Below are 20,958 nucleotides of genomic sequence, written 5' to 3' on the forward strand. Positions count from 1 at the left end.
GTGCGGTGCGACTCGGCAATTTTTGAAAAAGTAGGGTGCGAGTGCGGTGATTAAAAATTATTAAAAATATTTTATTTATATTTTAATATATTGCTAAGCATACTTTTTCACATTAAATAATTTGACAAATATATCATAACTAACTAAATAAAAAATCAAACCAAGTCACGAACATTATGGTACAGCTTATATAAAAAAATCAGTCAAGATTCCCAAATCACAATGAGTAATAACTATTAACTAAATCAAAAATCAAACCCAGTCACAACATTACAGCTATATAATAAAAAAAAAATCAGATCAAGATTCACAAATCACAATGAGTAATAGTCAAGCATGTGAGAGTATAATAGCTTGAGATAAATAGTTAAAGCTTTAGTTTGATACCTGAGTTGAGAGTGGTCAGTGAGTTTGATACCGAGTCCGAGAGTAATGCAAAGAAATTGAAGAATAGGAGAGTGAGATTGTGTGATGAGTGCGTCTGTGAGAGAGGGGAGACTGGAGTAGAGAGCCGAGCGGATGGGAAGTAGACAAGAGTGAGAGAGAGCTAAGATTGAAGAATGAATCGGGTGAGATAGTTTAGGGTTTTGTTATATTGGCCAAATGGTGCGTTTTGCACCTTTTTTTTTTTTTTTTGAATTTCGGCCTGAATCGGCCGGTTCAGCGCCAGTATGGTGTGTTTTGGCCGATACGGATCGATTCAGGGCGAATCGGCCCGAGTGCCGTATTGGGAACAAAAAAGAAAAAGAAAAAGGACACGGCACCGATGTGCAGGCAGCGGCATCGTCCGCCGCACCCCGCGTTGGACGCGGGTTCGGCGGCCATTTTGCCACATCGGTGCATCATAGGTGCTGATTCTGATGAAATTTCTTTTATATAAGTAAGCATAAGGTATTATATTTAACTCAGAATGAAACCACTATAATTTTTTTCAATCTTTTCCTTTATGGGCCACCATAATGAAACCAAATTCCAAACAGTCTCTCTTAAGCTATCAAATGAATGGTGACTTTGATGCCAGCAGGTTAAGCAGACCTGGGTCCTCATTTATAAAATAAGTAGTATATTTATCTTATTCGATCCACATTCAGAGTATGTCCATTTATACCAAGAAATTATATAACATGGGAAAAACATCTTTCTCAAACACCTCTTGGTGAGACAGAATTATATCAGAGAAACAGAGGGAGTCCAACTTTAATCACAACTCAGTAAAACTTACCCTTGGCCCTTTGCCCATCGTGAGAGTTGATAGAGTTGAACGGTCTCATTTGAGACATGGCATGCTAGAAGTAGATAGTTGCGAGGCTGTACCATCCATGCAAATCTCATGAACAGTGCCGAGTAGATACACATCGCTACAAGCACCAACATTAAATGTGACAACAAAATCTAGACCATAACAAAAGAAACTGACAAAAATGAAAACTCTTTCCAAAAAACAGACATGTTCAACCTCCTGTCATGTTGCCGGAAATCAATTCTGGAGGTTTATTTATATCCGCCAACCCCTGTCAAATCCACATAACATAGCATTTCAGATGACCATCTGTGTATTCTAACCACACAACTATTAATAATTCAATAGATTAAAAGCACACATGAAAATTCATTTGAATTGCTGCATACTCTAAAACCCATTTGGCGAAAAATTCAATCTTGATCATATCATCAGCTAAACAAACAAATAATTCAATATCTAAACTTAACAAAAAAACCACAGAATCAAGGAGTCAAGAACATACAGCAGCGACGAAACCCCAATTAGCAACAGGTCCCCAAAAGTGAGTTGTTTTCGGACCGACCGGACTGTTCCAAAATGCTCGGAACGAAGCCATGTATGACCAAACCCTGCTTCAAATAGCACTCAAAACAGTCAAAATTTTTAAAAAAAGTCAACAACCCAACATTGATAACTATCAAAATTTTACAAAGAATGACAAAAATTCAATACCCAATTGCATAATTTTTTTCCTGGTTTTCAAATTTAAGCACCATTTTACATGTTAATTTAGCTTGAAACCAAAACTTTCTCTACAAATGTAACAATCTAAAGTACTAAAATAGAAATGAAATTTAGGGAAAATAAAAAAATAAGCATCTTTCAAATAAATTAGAGCTGGGAAGTTATCTAAGATGCTAAATTTAGAGATTTAATACAAAAAAAAAATGAAAAAAATTAGAGAAATTAGATTAAGATTGAGCTCCATTTACCTAAAACCTTAATTTCCAGAGTATTCACAATTAACAATTCGATGATGATTATGATAATTGATGATGTGTGTGTATGAGAGATACCTGAGAAATCGCCGGGTAAAGTAGTGAGATCGGCGATTGGGTACAGAGAGAGAGAGAGATAGAGAGAATTTGGGTATTAAGGTAAAACGAAACGTACGACTTGTTTTTTGGATCTAATATGAATAAAAGACAGAGGTTTTACTTTTGCCCAATCATGTGAAGCCATGCGGATATTTGTTTTTTTTTTTTTTTTTTTTTTTTGATAAGAGCATTAGCATTGGGGAATGCTAACATAGAATTGCACTGTAGCAAGTATTGTAAAAAAATAATAATATTTTATTATGTAGAGAGAGGAGAGAGGTGGGGGAGAAAAGATATAATTTTGAGATATATTATTTTATTACGTAAGTATATTATTTTAATGAGTAAAAGAGGAAAGTAAAAGTTTGGGATGTGGAGGTATTGTAAAATGGTATGGTATAATGATAAAGTGGTTTTTTAGAATTGTAAAATAGAGTAGCATTGAAATTTTCCAATGCTAATGCTCTAACCATGTGGCTATTTGCTGATATAAATATATTGGTAAAGATCAAGTTTTTCTATAAAAAAAGAAAAAAAGAAAAGAAAAAGAAAGAGTAAAGATCAAGTTTTCTCCAATAATCCCTCTTAAAAAAAAAGGTTTTCTCCAATAATATAGTATAATTTTTTTATTTATTAATATAGTATAAGTTTTTTGATGAATGAATAATATAGTATAAGTTGGGTCTTAATTTCTTCTCAAAAAAAGAAAAAAAGAAAAAAAAAAAAGAGTTGGGTCGTAATTGTGTGCATTCATATATTTGCTTTTGCTGTAATTAATAGAAAAATAAAACATATTAGTTGCTATAAGGACTGGATTTGATCCTGGGCTCAAAACAATGAATTTGTAGAGAGTGAGTTAAAAAATTAGGCTTTAGTGCGTGGATAACAGTTAAAATGAGTTTTCATGACAATTAAATAGAAATGAACCAGGTTTGTACAAGAGAATTTGTCCTCGGCACAATCTGAGGAGCTCTGTTCTAGTAAATATTTGTTGAGAATGGTTACGGGAGTTGTTGAGATTGCCGCAGTGCTTTCTCTGTCTCTTCTCCCCCTCTTCTCTGGAGTCTCTACCCTCATTTATACTACACCTCTTCCTTTATCTTTACCCTACACGTGGACAGGAGATGGTTTATGTTGATACTTGTCCTATCAGCCCCCTTTAGAAGTCTTCTAGGGTGGTTGTAAGGCTGCAATAATACTGTTCAGAGGCCACTTCCTCATTAATGCGGCCAGAGAGTGAGCTACAGAGCATTTAATACGGTGGTAGCAGATTTTCCTTAGACATTTTTGGGTTCTCATCTTTCTTGTATATTTATGGCGCATATCCCTATCACTAGAGCTTCTTGGAAGGTTACTTTGATCCTTAGGATCTATACCTGATCTACGTTTAGCTTATCCGAGGAGATATTCCTCCTCGGACTCAGACTAGTCATGCTCTCGACAAAAGCCCCACGCTTTCGGCCAAAGCCCAAAATCCAATTGTATGATTTGGGCTCACGACCCCACAATAGCCTCTCAAAACTCCGGTTTTTTCCTCTCATCCTAGGAGAAAAGTGGGGTTTTGAATTCTTAAGAGTTAATTCTACTTGATCCTTTGTTTTACACCCGTGGGAGTGCCATTTTACGCGCCCCATATTTGTACTATAAATTGCTCCTTTTAGAGCTACCAATCTGAGGAGTTGGTTATAATCTTAGGCCTGTCTTTACACTTAATGAGAAACAAATAGATATCATGGAACGTTACTCTTCCCAAAGTATGTGGTCCAAGGAGCCATGCATAACTAAGGTTCTGTTTGAATACTTTGAGAAAGATGTCATGTGTGTTAATTTCTCCAAAGCATGTGGTCCGAGGAGTCAGGCATGTCTAAGGTTCTGTTTAACCACTTATAGAAAGATGCCATGTGTGTTAATTTCCCCAAAGCATGTGGTCTGAGGACTTAGGCATGTCTAAGGTTCTGTTTAACCATTTATAGAAAGATGCCATGTGTGTTAACTTCCCTATAGCATCGGGTCCGAGGACCTCGGCATGACTATGGTTCACATTTAAACACTTGTAGAAAGAATGAATAATGGGAAGTACAATGCCTTTATATAATAAATGAACATATTGACAAAGGAAACTTTCATTAAAAATATTACCTTTTCAGATTAAAGGTCCCTGCGGGGTGATTGTGCTAACCGATTTTCTATCCATGTGCTGTATTACTACCACTTTTTCTAATGGAGGCTCAGCGAACTCGGCCACCAGATTCACGAGGACCTGGCCCTTGACAGAGGTAAAGGGCATGTACTTGATGTCAAAAACCCTAGAATTGCACCCCATTTAGCAATCCTCCCTGTGCAATAGAGGTTGACTCCTATTAGTATGTGTGGTATGCACACTTCTTTCACGGTCACCTCTCTACTCAAGGTTGACAAGAGGATCGCCATGCTGGGATCCCAATGACTCTGCCTGGTGTGAACCTGATCCCACTATAGTTAAGCGTTTCACTCAGTATTACACAAGTTCTTTCCACAGACGACGCCAATTGTAAGGACTGGATTTGATCTTAGGCCCAAAACAATGAATTTGTAGAGAGTTAGTCAAAGAACTAGGCTTTAGTACACGGATAACAGTTAAAATGGGTTTTCATGACAATCAAATTGAAATGAACCAGGTTTGTACAAGAGAATTTGTCCTTGGCACAATTCGAGGAGCTCTGTTCCAGTAAATATTGGATGAGAATGGTTATGAAAGTTGTTGAGATTGCTATAGTGCTTTCTCTATCTCTTCTCCCCTTCTTCTCTAGGGTTTCTACCCTCATTTATACTACATCTCTTCCTTCATCTTTACTCTACATGTGGACAGTTGATGGTTTATGTTGATACTTGTCCCATTAGCCCCCTTTAGAAGTCTTTTGGGGTGGTTGTAAGGCAGCAATAATACTGTTCAGAGGTCAGTTCCTTATTAAAATGGCAAGAGAGTGAGCTACAGAGAATTTAATGCGGTGGTAGCAGCTTTCCCTTAGATATTTTTGGGTTCCCATCTTTCTTGTACGTTTATGGCGCACGTCCCTATCACTGAGCTTCTTGGAAGGTCACTTTGATCCTTAGGATTTATACCCGATTTGCATTTAGCTTATCTGAGGAGATATTCCTCCTCGGACTTGGACTACTCACACTTTCAGCAAAAGCCCCACACTTTCGACCAAAGCCCAAAACCCAATTGTATGATTTGGGCCCATGACCCCACAGTTGCTATATGAGTGATTTTTTTTTTTATTTTTTTTATTTTTAAAATTTATAGTACATTAATAGTTGGGATTTGGATTCTAAATATCTATATGGTAATTAATTGAATAAAAAGACTCTTTAAAAATGTACTTTTGGAACAACAATAGGCATAAAATGTAGGAGAAAAAAAAAAGAATTAAGTGCTATATCTAAGGAAGCATAACAAGAAGTTTATTGTCTTAATATAAGTATATATTAGGGTTTGTTGACTTAATTTTTTCTCACATATACTCAAATATTCAATACTAGTCGCCAACCCGTGCTATGCACTAGAACACTTTGCATAAATGTATAATATAAATGTTAAAAGGTTTTATTAGTATGTCAATAACCTTGTAGTTCAATTGAGACCTCCTGGTCTTTCAAATGGAAACGTTCGAGATTTACATCCATGTCCCACAGCTATTGAACTATCCAAAATATAAAAGGTACCATCGAGAACTTTACCCTTATTTCTTCTCACAACTGATTCAAACTACATTATACTTTTTAAAAATAAAAGATAGAGTAATATATCATACACTTCATATTTCTCATATTCCATTGTAATTATATCATCGTAAAACAAATCAAGATTTAGCTAAAATGGTATATTTATACTTTTATAGCACGTGTAAGTTAACTAATGTCAAAAGTTTTGTAATTTAGTGGCATAGTATACTTCTTTTAATAAGAAGAATCAAGGTTTAAATTCCTTTCCCCCTCCCCCTTCATTGTTGTAACTATCATATTATAAATAAATAGAAGTACGAGACCAATTACCATCTAATATAAGTTACACTTTTACATTCAAAATTCGAATCTTTCATTCTAAATTGCTATCTAAGACATTCTCAATGGTTAAGTGTAATCATAGTAAAACTGCTACCATGAATCCTCTTCCAAATAATTATTAGGCATAGGATAAAAACAAGTCATACGACTAATTTAAAAAATCATATGACTAATTTATGAATGATTTTTTCAAATGATTATTCATGAAGAGGATTCCAAATAATTAGTAAAAACAAGTCATATGACTAATTTTAAAAAATCATATGACTAAAAATACACATGAATAATCATTTCTGTAAGGACACGATTTGGAGCCCACGCCCAAATTGTAAATGGATCTAGGCCCAATGAGCCTAATACAATGAATTAGTAGAGAGTGGGGTGGAAAACTAGGCCCTAATGAGTTGGATAACAGTTAGAATGAATTTAAAAGACAATTAAGTAAAAGTAGAAAGGATTTAGCTAAGTGAATTCGTCTTCGGCACAATCCGAGGAAGTCAGTTCTTGTATAAATCAATTGAAAATGGTTACAGATACAATTTTGATTACTATAGTGCTTTCCTTCTCAATTCTCTGATCCCCTCCTCTGAAGGTCTTCCCTCTAATTTATACTATCTGTTCCTTCTCATCTTTGCCTTACACGTGGACAGTAGATTGTTTATGTTGATTCTTGTTCTATCAACACCGTTCTGAAATCTTTGGGGGTAGCTGTAAGGCTGAAAAATACTGTTTAGAGATCACTTCTTTATTAATGCGGCCAGAGAGTTAGTTACAAAGCATTCAATGCGGTGGTAGCAGCTTTCTCTTATATATTTCTGAGCTCCCACCCCTCCTGTACATTCGTAATGCACGTCCTAATCAGTGGAATTTCCTGGAAGGTCACCTTGAACGATAGGATATACATTTGATTTGTGCTTGGTTTATTCGAGGAGATACTCGTCCTTGGCTTACCTTCCCCAACCTTCTCACTAGTAGCCTACTCATGGGGCTTTGAGCCTAACATCCTCACTAATATTTACTTGTCCTTGGACCACCCAACGTCCTTGGCCAAGGCCCAATATATAATTTTAGGCCCTTATCCCAACAATTTCTATTGCAGCATAGTGGATTAGAAGAATTTCCCTTCAAATTAACAGGCTTGGAAGTAAACTTTGTTCAATAAATCAAATTGGCTAACAAGGTTTTAAATAATAGCCTAATGGTAATAATATCTTTTGTAATGTCCTATGTTTGCGATTCAAACCTCTACTCTCTCCTCCCTCACTATCTACCAATAATAAAAAAAAAGTGAATAGTGCTTTTTATATTTCTTTTCTTTGATTGTATTGTCCCTCTATTTTAACCTTTGGCAAGAATATTTGGTTAAATGGGTTTCATACTTTCATGTAATTTTTAATGGAAAAAAAGAGGTAGGAACAATCAATAGAATGATTTTGTGATGTAGAGTTTGCTTAAACTGAAAGACCAATGTCCTTCAGCGGGTTTAAAAAAAATAAATGTAGATGGAGCTTTGTTTACATCAAAGAAACAAGCAGGCATTGGTGTGTAATTAGAGATGCTGAGGGCAGATTCTTGGCAACTTTGTGTAGAAAAATTAAAGCTCCATTGGGAGCACTTGAAGTGGAAGCTAAAGCCTATGAGGCAGGTCTGTTACTAGCAAGGCATTTGGGGCTGCAAGATGGGGTGTTGGAAGGTGATTCCTTGACAATATCCAATGCTCTCAAGCGATCTACACTATCGCCCACTTCTGTTGCTACTGTTGTAGAAGGCATTCATGAGTTAGGTGCTGAAATTGGTGTTGTCAATTTTTCTCATGTACGCAGGACTGGCAATAAGCCAGCCCACATTCTAGCAAGACAAGCTCAAAACCTTGTCAATGATATCATTTGGATTGAAGAGATTCCTTGCTGTATTCAGCAAGCCATTATCCAAGATGTTTTTGTATTGTGATGTTATTATAATAATAGTTTCAGTGTGTTTTTAATTAATATATATATATATATATATATATCATACTAGGTGACTTATACCTATTATTGTCAAATTAATCACGAGAAAATGACTTTTTTTTTTTTTTCTGCAATTAAGTGTTATAAATAGGACCCATAATTTTTCATAACGAAAAATCAACCTTTGAAGTAGTATTCAAGTTTTTAGAAGAGAGTTTCACATATATATACACTTAGATTATGATATAGTAGAATTTAAAACCATTTTTAAATGCCATGGATTTATAAAGATATACAATCCGGAAAAATATATCATTCTCTTATTTATATTTCTAGATAAAAGAAAATACTATTTAAGAGCTACTCTACAATAGTATAGATTTGTAAAGATATCCAACTGTGTGGTTGGGTTGGTCCGCATCTAGTTCTGCACCTCTTATTAATTGATAAGTTTAATTAGTTAGTGTTAAAAAAAGAAGTTTCAAGATATTTCTCTCTTTTATTCCAATGAAAGTGTATATAGATGATCATTTTAAATGAAATGTTTGTTTCGAAAATGGAATCAAACTTGGGAAGACCAACATGAAAAATCTTAAATCTAATGTACCAAATGAAAGCAACACCAATTTTAAAGGATTAAAAATGTAGGTCAGTTTATAAAAAATTACTAATTTTAATGTACATGTGTGCTGTATTATATAAGGCAAAAGCACGATGTTTGACATGTAACACTTACTTTTTATATAATATTTTCATGCTTAGGACTGAGGGAAAAATATATCACAATTTCATTACTTACCCTTAAGGTTATGATTGATATGGATGAAAGAAGGGTGGCATGATAAAAGGTGAAAATATGATCGATGGACATATAAGATAAATTTTTTATTTATATTTTTTTATGTATATTATATTTCATCTTAATTTTTGAAAAAAGTGTTTGCAATTTTAGAGGAGGGGGGGGGGGGGGGGTTGGGGAGGGGGGTTGTGGAAGAAGACAAGAGGGAAGAGAAATGGTTCCTTCTTTCTCTTAATTATTTGGAGTTTTTAAAATAAAGTAAAGGAAAGGAACTATATTTCCTCCCATTTGTTTGGATGTTGTAGGACTCAATTTGGATTAACCTGGGTGATGGTTTTAGCCCAATAAGCCCAAACAATAAATTTATAGAGAGTGGTTGACAGGCTTAGGTGCTGGCGTCGATCACCATGCACAAACTTTTTCTTATAAAAAATGCTAAGTGTTTCCTTACAAATGGGGGAATGCTCCTCGGCCTGTGGCCGAGGAGGCCTCAATGTTCCCTTTCTGTCCCCCCCCCTTTCTGGCTTTATAGCTTTTCTTTTATAGTTTCATCTTCCTATCTCCTGCTTCCATCTGTTGATCATCTATTCGCTTTTCTTCTGGTTGTCCGTCCCATCAGAGGCCTTATGGCACTCAAGTGGCTCACTCTAACCAACGTTATCCTGCAATACTAAATCGACATCACTCTGGGGAGCCTCTCCCAAAATCACCTTTGTCAGGCGAGGACAGGTATCTCGGTGGTTTAGGAAAATAGGCTCTCCTCCCTTTCCTCACAATAGCTTGCGCTCCTTGGCATGGCTTGGCCTGCTATATGATGGGGCGAGGCTATCAGGCCCATGGGCCACAGATGTAATTAAATGGAAAGGAGAGAAATGATATTGCATCATATAAATTGATAGTTATACTCTTAATTTTCTAATTTGAAGAAATAAATATAAATTGACATGAGTGCGAATTGATAATTTAAAATTATAAAGTGGAATTTCTTTCCCTCCAATTCTCCAAATTCAAACCCTAAACATCACTCCCCCGCCCACTTTAAAAACATTAAAAAAATGGTTAATTGGACTCAGTGACTCACCTTATCCACTAAGAGTTTTGTAGCTCAGCTGATTGTCACTCTTGGTGTTTCTAATAGATGTCACTAACAAAAAAAAAAAAAAACCCTCCTTATATGGGAATTGTGTTCAAGTTCAAGTTTGAAACTTGTTATCTATCTGTTTCCAAAAAAAAAAAAAAAAAACTTGTTACCTATCGAACCAATTTGAATAAATCCAACTTGGCTTGATACATTCATAAACACTAAAACAATATATTTTTTTTAGGGCTGATATGTTACAACTAATTGAATTTTCCATGTAAAAATTCGGTGTTCTTAATTCTAGGTTGTTGCTAAATTTTCCTGTTTATATGTAATGTTGTGCACTTGTGCTTGGCTAGTTTATTTGGAAATCATTGGATTTGCACAAAGAGAGAAAAGAAATATATTCCACTGTGTATTGTGTTAATTGGTTAATTTTCCCAACACAACTTAAACATTATTTGTCATAAATTTGCAGATTATTTGTCATTTATGAAAATTATTATTATTGCAACTTAAATGAAATAATTATTATATTTTAGAATATAGTTCGATGGTTAACATGCATGCAGTAACAAAAGGCAGAAATAGAGGTTTTTCAACTGTTTAAAGTTTACACATCAAAATTAAAAAAAAAATAATCTTGATCTTAAGCATATGTTTTTTCCTTGAGCTCTCGGAAACAAAATAAAGAAATCAATTAAGCTTGAACAATATGTGCTTAATTCAACTTGACTCATATTACAACCTAACCTATATAGTTGTTGCTAACGTGCACTTCAACCTACACTATAACACCGACCACCATTGCAAGCATCGCTCCGTGCCCGTGGTGGGTCTTTCCCTACCCAAATTGTGGTCCTTTGGCTTCTCAAAAACTATACGTCATCTTTCTTTATATAAAACGAAATTTATATAAATTGACTCATATGTCTTTATTAAAAAAATATTTAGTTAAAAAAAAAATCACACAAAGTTTATTAAAACAGAGATCATGCAAAAAAAAAAAAAAAAAAAAAAAACCTAACTAGCCAAAAAAATCCAATCATGCCCCGTTAAAAAACAAAAAAGCAAACTAAGCGGAAAAAAAAAAAAATCATGCCCAATTGAGGAAAAAAAAAGAGCGATTTGGAGATAAAAGAAGCTCAGCACGCCCAATTAGAAAAAATAATAATAAAAGGAATAGGAAAGGCAGCAGTGCAGCACGGGCTAGACATGGGCATTTTTGGTCAAAATTTTTTGCACAATTTTCTCTTTCGTTTTCTCTCTAATTTAGAGAGATAGTGTTTTAGTGTGTCTAGTAGTGAGAAAAAACATTCGGGTTCCACCAAAATTTCCTCCCAATTAAACACTCCTCTCAACAATTTTATATCTTATTTTCTCTCATTTCCATCCTTCTTGTTTCATCTCCAACCAATCGGCAATCGCACCCTTAGGTCTCTCCATCCCATTTCTGCTGTTTGTAGGTCTCTCACTGCTCTTAGTCTGTCCCCAGGTCTCTTGAGCCTTTTTCTTTGTCTTCATGGTTGTCTGGTAGACGTCCATTCCTCCCCATACCTTTGACTTGGAAATCAGCTTCTTGCTTTGTTTTCTGGGTCTTCTTTAACAACATTTATTTATTTTTATGTGGAACTCTTTGGATATTGTTCTTTGCGAATTAGACTTTTGATAGAGCAGTCATCTCTTGATGTTTTCCTATGTTGTACTCATTTTTTCTTGATTTTTCCTTAGTATTTAAAAAAAAGAAAAAAGAAAAAAAAAAGGGATTGTGTAACTTGTGTTCTTCCTAACATATACTCATTGTAAATATTTTATTAGAAATAAAATTTCTGCCGGTTTCATTAAAAAAAAAGCCTTATAAATTGAAGTGTCACTATAGATTTTAAACTTAAAAAGAAAAAAAAAATTGTTTTATTATGTTAGTGATGTACTAACACCAATCATATTAATTGACATATTAATTTGTAAATCTTTATACTAAAATTGGTGTTACCTCTAACATTTTTCTATTTATATGCAATCTACTTGCCACATGAAAAGAGTTGCACAAATAAATATTCCTAGAAGCCTATTTGGAGGAATCTTCTCCAAATCTCCAACACTACGTGGCATTTTATAAACCATTTATATGTATATTTAAAACAGTCATATGACTAATTTAAAATATGATATCACTAAAAGTACACATGGATAATCATTTCAACTGTCACATGGTGGGTTAAAGGAATTTTCCTCCAAATTAACTGGTTTGGAAGTTAACTTTGTCCATTAAATAAAATTAGCTAATTACAAGGGTTCAAGTAATAGCCTAATGGTAATAATATCCTTAGTGGTTAAGCAGTAGAGCCGTAGTTCAGAGTTGCCACACGCAGCCAGTAGCAAAGTTGTCCCTCCTAACTCCAAGTTTTAGTTTGTTCCAATAGCTACATCATGATAATTGCAAAGACCAGGTATGACAAATTTACAAATCAGTGCCCTATTTGATTAAAAATTAAAATAGACAAAATAATGATAATCTATCCATTGGTAAACTAAATGAAAGGTTGGAAACATGAACCGCACCGTACCGTAAGTAACAGTGCACCGCATCACATGGTGTAGTGCAGTTACGGTTTTATAATAAGAAAACTGCACAAACTGCATCCTTCCCTCTCTATATATTAATATATTTATTTTTTTAATATTAAATATATTATTAATAGTTTAATAACCCTAGTTTTCAAAAAAAGAAAAAGTTTAATAACCCTAGCATGATTAGAAAAGCCAGTCCAAAATAAGGAGAAAAACTAGCTCAATAGTTTAAAACTTAGCCAAAACATAGGGAAGAATCGTTGTTTAGGCTGGATAGGAAAAGCCCAAAATTTGAAAAATATATCGGCTTCGAATCATGCACTGCACTGCATATGTGACAGCAAAAATGAGGTACGGTGCGGTTATGGATTTGGCTAATCTGCACCACAAAGTGCAATGCTAAAAATAGCTTAAAATCGCACCGCACTGTGAACACTCCTAATTAATTGTTTTACAAAATCATCAATCAACAAACTAATCAATAAAATTTGAGTTCTTTGATTTAATTATAATTACTAGCTGATACATGGTAAAAAAGTGACTTTAGAAAGGGTTAGAATACATAGCATCTCCACATGATGTCCATTATTTCGTGGTAAACACCATAGTAGGGTGCAACGGTAGCAATATGTTTTTTTTTTTTTGAGGAACCAGAAACTTTATTAAAAGAGAAAGCAAACTACACAGGCAAACTAGCCTTACTTGAATAACAGAAACAAAAGAAAGGGTGCTGTTACCAAAATCAAAAGAACCAAAAAAATTACAAGCTAAAGACCACTTTGCTAGAGAATGAGAAGCCACATTGCACAACCTAGGCACCCAACAAACAGAAACCTTAGGGGAAGATGTCAAGAGAACTCGAGAGTTAGCACAAATAGACTTGATTCTCCAAGGAGGGAGGGGGGGGGGGGGCGGGGAGGGGGGCGGCTTCCAAATCAAAAAGGAGATTGGAAAAAACTTGGGAGTTTGATTCTATGATTATCGCCTCAAACTCCAAGTTAGTTGCCAAGGTTAGAGCCCATTTAATGGCTTCAGCTTCTACCTGAAGAGGGAAGATGGTATTCACTCTCTTAGAACAAGCAAAAACCAGCTCCCCTCTCCAATCTCTAGCAATAGATGCAATGGAAGAACAACGAGGGCCCACAACAGCATCAACATAAATCTTAATTTAAGAAATGGAGGGAGGGGTCCACTGCTGTAAAGGAGCCAAGGTGGCCTGGCTTGAGACAAAGGGCCTAGTAGACTTGTGTTCAAGAAATAATTTAGAGATTCTAGAGTATAGCTCTTCAAGCTTTACAACAACACCTTCAAAAAGAGAAATATTTCTCTGCTTCCAGATAACATCACATAAAATAGCTCCAAAAAGTAAGAGATCTTCCCTTTGGCACACAATAAGCTCCTTGGCAAAAGGAGGGGAGAAGAGAAAATTAATGAGGTCATGAATAAAGGCAAGGCCAAGTGAGTTAGTTCTCACACCCCAATGACTGCGAAACCAAAGAGTCTTAGCAATAGGGCAAAAAGCAAAAATGTGGAGAGAAGATTCTTCAGACAAGTTACAAAGAGGCCTACCCACCTCAACATTGGCAAATCTTTGGTAGGCAGAACATTCACAGCAATTCTCCATAAATGCATTTTCAGCCTTTCATGCAGCCTAGACTTCCACACTCAACCATGGGAGAGGTCTGTCATCAAAGGAGGGGAAGAAATTCTGCCTAACCAGTAAGCAGATTTGATTGTGAATTTCCCAAAATTTGTAGGGGTCCAAAACCTACGATCAACACTAGGGAAAGAGGGCAAAGGTACCCGCAAAATAATGTCCACCACTAATCCTCAAAGAAATGCCGAAGTTTAGCAATATCCCAACCACTGCGATCTTGATTCAAGAGTTGAGAAACAATCAAAGCAAGATCAAGATTAACACCAGAAATGGGATGAAACCTAGCAGGTTTGGGACCCACAGGTTTGACCAAGTTCTAATGGACTCACCATTACTCACCAACAAACAAGCTGCTACAGATAATAGGTGTTTAGTGCCAACAAGAATTTTCCAAACAAGGGAAGCATTACTATGGGGAGCTTGATTAAGCCAATTGTGGCGAACTTTGTACTTAGCTCTCAGAACCTTAATGCAAAGACAATCTTTCCCAGATAACACCCACCAAGCAAGTTTGGAGAGGAAAGCTTGGTTGAAATCCAAGAATTTCCTGAAACCCAAGCCTCCCTCCTTTTATTTATTTATTTATTTTTAACTGGCTCTTTGTTATCATTTGTTTGTTTTTCCTCGAATCATACATATTGTGGTAGTTTTTTTAAAAAAGAAATTCCAGATGTCACATTAGTGGAAAGGTTTTACTTACAGATTATAACATAAGGTAAGAGCAACCCTATCAATCATTTCGAAATAGAAAAAAGAAGTTAGTTTTACACATTTTACCCAAAAAAATACTCACAAAAGTACTTGCATAACTTTGTATATATCCAAAAGTGCTACAATAACCATGTATATATATATATACGGTTACTGTAACTTTGCATTTAATATTTTAGTATTTTTTTTTCTCTCTCATTCTCTCTAGTCCCTCTCGCTCTCACTCTCACTCTCTCTTTTTCTCAATTAATTAGAACAAATTATTACTTCCAACCCTCTCAGCTCTTTCTTTCTCTCATCTCATAATCTTCCTCTAGCTTCCATGGCCGAACATCACATTGCCGATTACCGCTCACCCCTACCACAACCATGGTGGTTTTCCTTTGTTTCTCGTCAAAGACTCTCTGATCTCTTGTCACTTGCCACTGCCACCTCTGTGGTGGTTTCACTTCTTCTATTTTTTCTTTGTTTGATTAGTGGGTCTTGATCCTTTTTTATTCTTTGTTTGATAAGTGGGTTTTGGGATTTCATAAGTATTTGTGTTGATTGGGGTTTCGGGTATTTGGTTTGATTTGGCCAGTTTGAGATTTCTTTGGATTTGAGTTTTTGGAGGCTGGTTGCTTGATGAAGGGTGGGTTGACGATAGTGGCTAATATCATTGATGGAGGATGGGTGGGTTGATGATCGTGGTTGATCTCATTGATGGTGGTTGGGTGGGTGTGGATTGATTATTGATGGTGGCTGGGATTTGGTAATTTTTGGGTTGTGTTGGGTTTATTTTTTTTTTTTTTTTTTTTGCAAAATAGACAAAAATTTTACACCCATTGATACAATTGCTCTAATATCTCTTACTTTTTGAAAAAAAGGTAAAAGAATAATGATAATGACCATATATTTTAAACAAGATTCCGAATTTCGTAAGGATGAGGTGTAAAACCTATATTTTATACTATCCAATAAGTGATTGCCACATCAGCATTTTACTTAAAATTCAATACATTTTACCACACCTAATAACATCTTAATAAACTCCTAATTTGGTTGGATTTATATATGGGTATTAAGATTGATTGGGTGTGATTATGCTGATTCTTAAAATATGTGATAAGATGATGTGGCATGTGGGGATTAGAGAGGTAAAACATGAGTTTTACACCACATCCTTACAAAATTTAAATTTAATCTCTTTAAACAATTATAAAAATTATTCAAAGAAAAAAAAATTACTCAATATATTGTATATTTTGCACTTTATCCAGCATCTCATATTAGTTAACAAAGTCTTTCTACAAACACAACAGAAATTGACAATAATATATTACACAATATTCCTAAATTTGTCTACCACCTCACACGAGGGTCATTAAAAAGAATTAGGGTGCTTAAACAATATCTTAAAAAGTAGAATTTAAAACCTTGATTCATTTTACAATGTAGAAAACTAGTTTAGGTGGAAATAGAAAAGAGATTAAATTCTAAATGCACCCTCTAAATTTAAAGTCATATCTAATTTTGCCTCCTATTTTAAAATTTGGATTTTCATCCATGTCCCTGTACAACGTTTTGACTCATTTTGTGGTTGTTAAGTAGTGCCATTTAAGCACCCAAAGCTTGCATAACTTTAGGTCTCTTACAATTCTGTCTCACCTGCATGATGTTCATGAAAGAGGGCTACCCAGGTTACATAAGGTTTTGGTACGATCAGCCAACAAGATTTGACGATTATATAGCATGTTTGGGTGCTATTGCCTTTTGCATAGGAGAAAATTATGGAACCACATAGCAGACAGATTGACATTGTAGTCTACAAAGTATAACCCAGATCTTGTCGTGGTGCCAGAATTCCATTCCATAATGGAGTCTAGTAGAAATATCCTTTGACGTTCACACCATTCCTGTAGAAATAGCAATAATTAACTCAAATGACAGGCCTAAACCAAAATATTAGAAGGCAATTCTATAGGCTATTCCAAACAAAAGCATGGCCTTAAGATGCATATGTATGGCAATATTTACATAGGGAAAATTAGCAACAAATTCCAACCATTTTCTTAACAATCCAAGTCAAAAAAATAAGTGGGGGAAGAAAGGTGCATGTTCTATTATTAGTTAAAAAATGTAATTATTATTTTTTTTTTTGAGAGAGAGTTTCAACCTATGTTGTCCACTCCTGATAATTGTTCTTTATCATCAGATCAAGACACTAATCAGTTTTTGGTGTAGGCGGGGTTTGAACCCCGGATCTCTTATTCAACTATCAGAGACTTTACCAGTTGACCTAGCTGGAACCCACAAAAATGTAATTATTCAATGAGAGGTGTTAGAGACAGAATTTTTTCACATCCCGCTCACATGTTTGCTTCTCCTCATGTAGGCCCTACTACAAAACAAGGAAAATATCAATTATGTGAAAAATTCTATGATTTATTCTAGGTCCTTAGACTTTCTCTTATTCAATCATTTAATCTCACTAATTATCTGAATTTAAATGGGACAAAATATTACACAAACTAATGACTATCTCAAAAGGATACTAAACACTTTCCTATACTTTTACCCCACATCATCTAAAGAATCAAAATTGCTATTAGGCTATGTTTGGTTCAATAAAAAGTATTTTAAGATGAATTCGTTTTTTGGAAATCAAATTATTTTTAAGTGTTAGGTTGCGTTTTTGAAAACATTTTGAAAAATATTTTCAAGTTTTTTGTTGCAATTATGAATACGAGAGAGAGAGAGAGAGAGAGAGAGAGAGAGAGAGAGAGAGAGAGAGAGAGAAGAAGAAGAAGAAGAAGAAGAATAGGTGATTATCTTCTCAATATGTTAAGATTTGGTTGCTCATTAACTATAGTAAATCATTGTTCTTTTCATAAATATTTGTAGTGCTCAATAAATGCATATCAACAACTCCTCCCCCCAAACACATACAAGAATTATAATTTAAGTTTTTAACTCACCACCAAAGGCAAGTTAGTTTTAGATATTTTAACTTTGAAGGGGATGGTGATTTTGAAAATATACACTTAATCAAAGAGCGTGTCAATACACAAAATTTTAACAAATTAACTTTGGTTAAATGGATCTCAGAGCATCTCAACAGATGTGGTAACTCTATTTTTTCTCCATAAATGGTTACTGTTCACGCTCCAACGGGTTTGCTATACACAAAACTTTTCTAAATTTTTTTTGAAGTTGCTACAATGCTTCTCTTAATTTAGAGAACACTGTAGCAACTCTATTCCCTTATTTTATCTTAAAAAATTGAACAATGGTTTTTTTTTTTACTATTCTTTCTCTCTCGTCCAAACCATCAGCTTCTTCCTCAAAATTGCCCAGCTTCTTCCTTAATGCCACGCACAGCCACACCATCAACTTCTTCCTCAAAATCTCAGAAAACCACTTTCGGCAAGCTCTACCAGCCTCTTCAAACCCGAAACCCATCAGCATTTCCTTCCTCCCTTAGACCGGCAAGGAGACAACCCCATCAAATCAGCATGGTTGTTGCGGCGTGGTTTTTGTGGAGAAGTGGTTGCTGCAGTGGCGAGATCGGCACGGTCGTGGGTGGTGATGGGTTTCTAATAGATTTTTGACGATGGGTTTTGGCCATGGGTCATTTTGGTCATTTTTTTGGTTGAATTAATTTGGGTATGGGTGGTGTTTGTGTTGTTGATGTGGAGATTGCGTGGTAGTGGCTAATGGGTTGTGGCTTGTGGTAGTTGAGTTGTGGCAGTGGTTTTTTTTTTTTTTTTTTTTTCTGGTGGTGGTGGGTTAGATGAGTGTGGGTGTGGGTGTGGGTGTGGGAGTGGTTGGGTTTGTGACTGATGTGGTGGTAGTGGTGGGGGGTTGCCGTGTTGGTTGTGGGGGGTAGGGTGATTGATGGTGGTGGTGGTTGATGTGGGTTTGCGGTGCAGTGGTAGTGGCGTGGTGGTGACAGCGGCAGTAGCATTGTTGTGATTGTGTGGGATTGAATAAAGAAAGATTAAAAAAGTTTAAAGAAAGAATAAAAAGAAAATGAAGAAATAATATTTAAATGATATAGAGAATGGGATAGAGGATCTGTTGGAAAGTGGATTTGAAAAAGTAGATAGTTAAAATGTAAAAGTCACTGTTTATTCTCCAAATAATACAAAAATTTAGAGAAGTTCCTAGAGATGCCCTCAAAGGAGGAAATGTTTTTTCTCTTTAGCTTTTGGGTGTAGTGTCATTCCCCCTAACCTCAAGTGAGGGAAATGTAATTACTCCAAAAATCAGAGTTGCAGTGTGCTAAAATATAGTTAAGCCTACCCCTTTTACCCAGGGCCGGCCCTAGGCCTAGGCTACTTAGGCCACTGCCTAAGGCCCCCTACTAGAGGAAGGCCCCAAATTTTGGAGTAAAAATTGATATATTTATTAAAAAAAAAAAAATTTGGAGATATAGGAAAAAAATTAGTTTTATAATTTTTCTCTACTTTTAAAAAGTCCCAAAGTATTGAGTAATGTTAAAGATAATAAACTTTAAATACATGGTCTTAAAAATAGAGTAATGCTATAGTTTTACAAACTATTTTACAAGTTTTTACAAACTGTTGTTGTGGCCAAATTCTTACTGTTCTCATTTGGGCCCACCGATAACATCACTTTTTTATTTATCTATAATCATTCACGGGCCACATCATTAGTTTGTAAAAGTTTTTTGTAAAAGATTTTGTATTATTACAATTACTAAGCAATATTTAATCCATCTTACTGAAATATATGTTGTCTACTAATGCGCAAGAAATAAGTTCGTAGATAGGAAAATGTCATACGAAATATCTATTAACTTTTACTTATTGAAAACTTGTTACAAGCATTAAAATGTGATCAATTGAATAGATGATGATGCTGGATGCAGCCAAGGTAACCTATTAAATGCATTTTTAAAATAATTTTTGGGATTAATGATACATCTTTGTAAGCCTCATGTTGTAATATTTATAATATCACTAACATCATTCATTCAAATACTTGTTTATTATCTTCTTGAAGTGTCACTAATCGCATTCATTTCTACATCATTTGAAATTTTTTTTTTAGTAAAATTTGTTATAGTTTTAGCATTTTCCAAAAAAAAAAAAAAAAAAAAACATAGTACAAAATAAAAGGAATAGATTTTTGTTATAAAAAAATTATGATATTAAATACTCTTAAATATTACTTAAGTGATAACAAAAGGCCCCATTTAAATATATCGTCTTAGGCCTCTAAATTTGTTGGGCCCCCCTGCTTTTACCTTTACAAATTCTAGACTATTTGGGACCACATTCTCCACTCCACAGGCCACCCAACACCACCTCCACAACTCTCTCATTCTCAGCACTTCTTCTTTTTAAATCTTTTGTTTTCCCCTCATTTGAAACCCACGACCACCCCTCCCTCTCTTCTTCTTCTTCTTCTTCTTCTTCTTCTTCTCTCTCTCTCTCTCTCTCTCTCTCTCTCTCTCTCTCTCTCTCTCTCTCTCTCTCTCTTCTCCACTCCACAGGCCACCCAACACCACCTCCACAACTCTCTCATTCTCAGCACTTCTTCTTTTTAAATCTTTTGTTTTCCCCTCATTCTGAAACCCACGACCACCCCTCCCTCTTCTTCTTCTTCTTCTTCTTCTTCTTCTTCNAAAATCACCATCCCCTTCAAAGTTAAAATATCTAAAACTAACTTGCCTTTGGTGGTGAGTTAAAAACTTAAAATTATAATTCTTGTATGTGTTTTGGGGGGAGGAGTTGTTGATATGCATTTATTGAGCGCTACAAATATTTATGAAAAGAACAATGATTTACTATAGTTAATGAGCAACCAAATCTTAACA

General features: G+C 35.0%; 1 protein-coding gene across 4 annotated transcripts in view; it reads right to left on the reverse strand.

The window, feature by feature from the left end:
* LOC112010099 (mitochondrial pyruvate carrier 1) overlaps window positions 1–2,427 on the reverse strand; it is a 4,165-nt gene extending 1,738 nt beyond the window's left edge. The window contains exons 1-4 of one of the 4 annotated variants that reach the window (XM_024042441.2): window positions 2,299–2,427; window positions 1,746–1,851; window positions 1,457–1,511; window positions 1,223–1,358 (exon numbers count right to left, since the gene is read on the reverse strand). In XM_024042441.2, coding sequence (XP_023898209.1) covers window positions 1,223–1,358; window positions 1,457–1,511; window positions 1,746–1,838 — 284 coding nt within the window. In that variant the 5' untranslated portion in view covers window positions 1,839–1,851; window positions 2,299–2,427. Of the gene's footprint in view, window positions 1–1,222; window positions 1,359–1,456; window positions 1,512–1,745; window positions 1,867–2,214 lie in introns of all 4 variants that reach the window. The other 3 variants (XM_024042442.2, XM_065780471.1, XM_065780470.1) reach the window with 3 other exon arrangements.
* Window positions 2,428–20,958: the final 18,531 nt, after the last annotated feature.

Source organism: Quercus suber, unplaced genomic scaffold (assembly GCF_002906115.3).
Source record: "Quercus suber isolate HL8 unplaced genomic scaffold, Cork oak 2.0 scaffold_236, whole genome shotgun sequence".
In the NCBI taxonomy this organism is placed as follows: Eukaryota; Viridiplantae; Streptophyta; class Magnoliopsida; order Fagales; family Fagaceae; genus Quercus; species Quercus suber.